The following is a 3,674-nucleotide window of genomic DNA, read 5'->3' on the forward strand; positions in this document are numbered from 1 at the left end:
ATACAAGTATGAAAAATTATTAGGTGCGGAGTGCAGACGGGGTGAGAACCGTCTGCACAGACACAGAGTACCGAGTGGTACCCAGCGGTACCGAGTGGTACCGAACGGTACCGAACACTGTTTTATACTAGTGTGCAGACGGTTCTCCCGTCCGCACTCCGTACCTAATAATTTCTCATACAAGTATCTCATTGTTTCAATGGAGTGGTAGAATAGAAGGAAAAGAGACTATTAAATGAATCTGTGACGCAATTTAAGCAAATCGATAAAATATCCTGAGAAGATCGAGTACATGCGCTTTCAGAGATTGATTACAGATGGGTGGAAGCTTTGGAATTCCTTCTGGTATTCGGGATACATTTATTAGGCTTTGAAATTTATTAGACTTCGAAATTTACCAGCTTAAATGATCTATTTTTCATACATTTTTTAGACTTTGAAATTCAGATTATATGATCGTAATATGAGGATATATATGTGAGAAACTATGTATAACTAGCAGCAGTTAACTTTAATAGAATTAACTTATTCGAAAGCAAGTTGAAAATCACATTAAAGTTGCAATTTCAAGAGCTAAAGTAGAGATTTTTGCAGCATCAGCATCCACTTTGGCTACCAGCGTCTTGTTTGCCGCCAACTCATCAAAAGTATCACTGCATGTGTTAACATCAGTCAACGACGCGCTCAAACAAGTGATTGCATCGTCTCTCTTCCCCGATCGAATTGCTCCAATTGCTTCCCGCAGAATGTAAACTCCATCATCATAGACTTGAGCGCAAACAGCCAGTGAACTTTTATCATTATCTGTTATATTTCCTCTAAGAAGCTTCTTCACAGTTGCTAAAGCGCTTCTGAAGTCTTCCTTCGCCCTCCTCGTTGCAATGAGAGCGAGGCCTGAAGTACTGGCTGTGCTGCTTTTTGGGTCGCGTTGCAGTGACTTCAAGCAGAAATCGTAGTCTCCACCTTTTTCGAGTGCTACCTGCTTGCAGATTTTTTTTACTGATGCGTTGACGGTGGGAAGCTGTTGGTGGAGGAGGATTAAGATGGCAAATAGGAGAGAAGAGATTTTCATTTTTGATGCAGTCGTTAATTATATTCTTATCATTCTGTGTTTATTTTTCCGTGTTACTTAATAAGAATTGATTATGATGAGTGTTTTGCAAGTATTGTAGCTCATCTTTCCTGATTTCAAGATGGTAGAGTAAAAGCATTTGCATACCATAGTCAACATGAGTGACGCTTATATTTTCTGCTTCATTTTCAAGTTCTTTGAAAATGTTTGTAACGGAAGGTGGGCCTGGTGTTATAGGCCGGGTGAATAAACCTTGCAAAAAGACTCAGAAATTCGTTAAGGATGATCTATTAAAATTTTGATTATAACAAATTTTAGAGGCGTTAAATTTATTTTGGAATGATTGAAATATTTAGAACTTTGACTCAAGTTTTTCATTGTTAATTAGTGGCAAAGCAAATTTAATATTTTATAGGATGTAAATTTAATCATAATATTTTGACTCAAAGTTTTCATATTTAATTAGACTATCTTTATTATTGTGTGATATAATTATAACATTCAATGTTCTTAATCGCCTTCCAAAAAAAAAAAATTTTGGGATGACACGCAATACATGTCCTCATTACAAAAACTTGCCCCACCTTTGACTTAAGGGCATCTCCAACCCAAAAACTCTTTTTTTTTTTATTCAAAATACATCAACATTTAAAAATATACAGTAACTTATTTCCAATCGAACTCCACACGCCTTTTTATGCTGTATAGTGAGTTTTTCACTTCGCAAAAAAGCGAACATAAATGGCGTTCGGGTGGAGCTTGAGGCGGACAGCAAACATTTGTTGGCAGCTCGGTTGGAAATGGTCTAAAATAATAGGTGTGAGGGTGATTTTTATATTAAGGAACGCAAGGGAGAATTGAGAATTGAAAATTTACGAATCAGGATAGGTATGGGGTTTTAGCTGATGTTAGCGGAAGTTAATGTAAGACATGTTTGTGGTTTGGCAGCCTGCTACATTTGGTTTTATTTCCTCGGCATGTAATTTATGTTTAAATAGGAGAGATTATTCTGTGCGGACACCGGATACAGCTTACCATCCAGAGGCCAATCAGGTGCAGTCATGTCATCCAGTACCGAGCAATACCGAGCTCAATACTGAGCTCGGTACCGAGCAGTATGGAGTCGCGGTATCAAGTAGAGGGTGACGTGACGCATTTTCATTGGGCTCTGGATGACATTCGGCGTCCCCATAGAATAATTCACGTTTAAATAGTTGTTATTGACAAGCGATAATACTTTGGTGAAAAGATTTCATAATGATAATTGATTTATGTTAATCAGAAAATTAGCTTACTCTTCATGACGATTCTGATTATTGATACCATTTTTAGATTTTAGCTCATAATTTTTTTTTTTTTGGATGTTTTTGTTAGTAAACTAAAAAATAATTATCATTGAAATTTTAATTGACAAAATAGCATTTATAGGAAAAAATAGTTTTAAAAAAGGAATTTTTACATACATAACACCTAAAACTATTGTTATTACATATCTAACACCTAAACTATATATCATATTTACTTATATACGACCTAGACAACATTCCTAACATATGAAATACCAGTCCGTTAGGTTCTCGTCAAAAGCCGACCCCGACGTCTGCGAGCCTGTTCCTTTTCCAGCACACGCCGCCACTCTCTAGCATCCCCACCTGACATCATACAACTGATGGTGACGACGATATGGGGTAGGTCGCCACACTTTCGCACTATTCCATGCGCCATTTCCTCCAACTCATCGGGCGGTCCCACTGACGAGGTAGGAAACGCCTTCTTGTGAAAGAGCGTCCACGACTCCTCCGGTGAAAGTGGTTGGAGGCGGGGGACCTTGGCTCGCCGCACCAGTGATGGAGGTTACTAACTCCTTTTTCCAGGTGGTGACTATGACAAGGCTTCCATGATTGTTGGACGGTAGAACAAGCTTAACTGCATCCCTCAGCGTGCTTCTCCAGACATCGTCGAATATGAGGAGGACTTGGCTCTGGTGGTTCGGTTAGCACCCAACCGAGCAGCTGCTCTAGATCTTTCAGCCACCAACCAAGCAAACCAAAACAAAGTAATTGAATTTTCCCCAACCAAAGGAATCTCATGAGCCTACACAATACAAATGAATAGGATAAAATAACACCAACTATACAACCATTAATACATTCCTTCTTTTCTTAATATATTCTGTGGTTGCCATGGAATGCAAAGACTGTAGCACAAATCCTATCCATAGCCAAGCGAGATGACGAACAACAAGACAGAGAAAAATAGTGAGCTTGGGATCCAAATTTACATTTTTTATGACCAACTTAATACGTGCTAGCAACTTAGCATGCCTACGTAAGCTTTAGCATATTTGTCAATACAAAACAGAAGTTGCAAAGGCATTCAAAGTAGATGCTGACAAGTTTTATCTACAAAAGCATTCAAAATAGAAGTTACGAAGGCTCGTTGTCTCGAATTTTTCCTTGGTAATTTGCCTTGGAAGACAAACATCTGACTGGAGGACTGCTTGATGGAGAAGGCGAGGCGGGAAACACAGTCGGTTGCTCGAATGGAAAAGTTGTGCGCGAAAACGTAAGAGAAGATAAGACGGATTGGGATTTCTGACGGC

General features: G+C 38.8%; 1 protein-coding gene across 1 annotated transcript; it reads right to left on the reverse strand.

The window, feature by feature from the left end:
* Nucleotides 1-547: 547 nt before the first annotated feature.
* On the reverse strand, nucleotides 548-1,072 carry LOC110103536 (putative invertase inhibitor). The gene has a single exon (XM_020832295.1). The coding sequence runs from the start codon at nucleotides 1,070-1,072 to the stop codon at nucleotides 548-550; it is 525 nt and encodes a 174-aa protein (XP_020687954.1).
* Between the last annotated feature and the right edge of the window lie 2,602 nt (nucleotides 1,073-3,674).

The sequence above is a fragment of the Dendrobium catenatum genome, unplaced genomic scaffold (genome assembly GCF_001605985.2).
Source record: "Dendrobium catenatum unplaced genomic scaffold, ASM160598v2 original_scaffold_254917, whole genome shotgun sequence".
Classification (NCBI taxonomy): Eukaryota; Viridiplantae; Streptophyta; class Magnoliopsida; order Asparagales; family Orchidaceae; genus Dendrobium; species Dendrobium catenatum.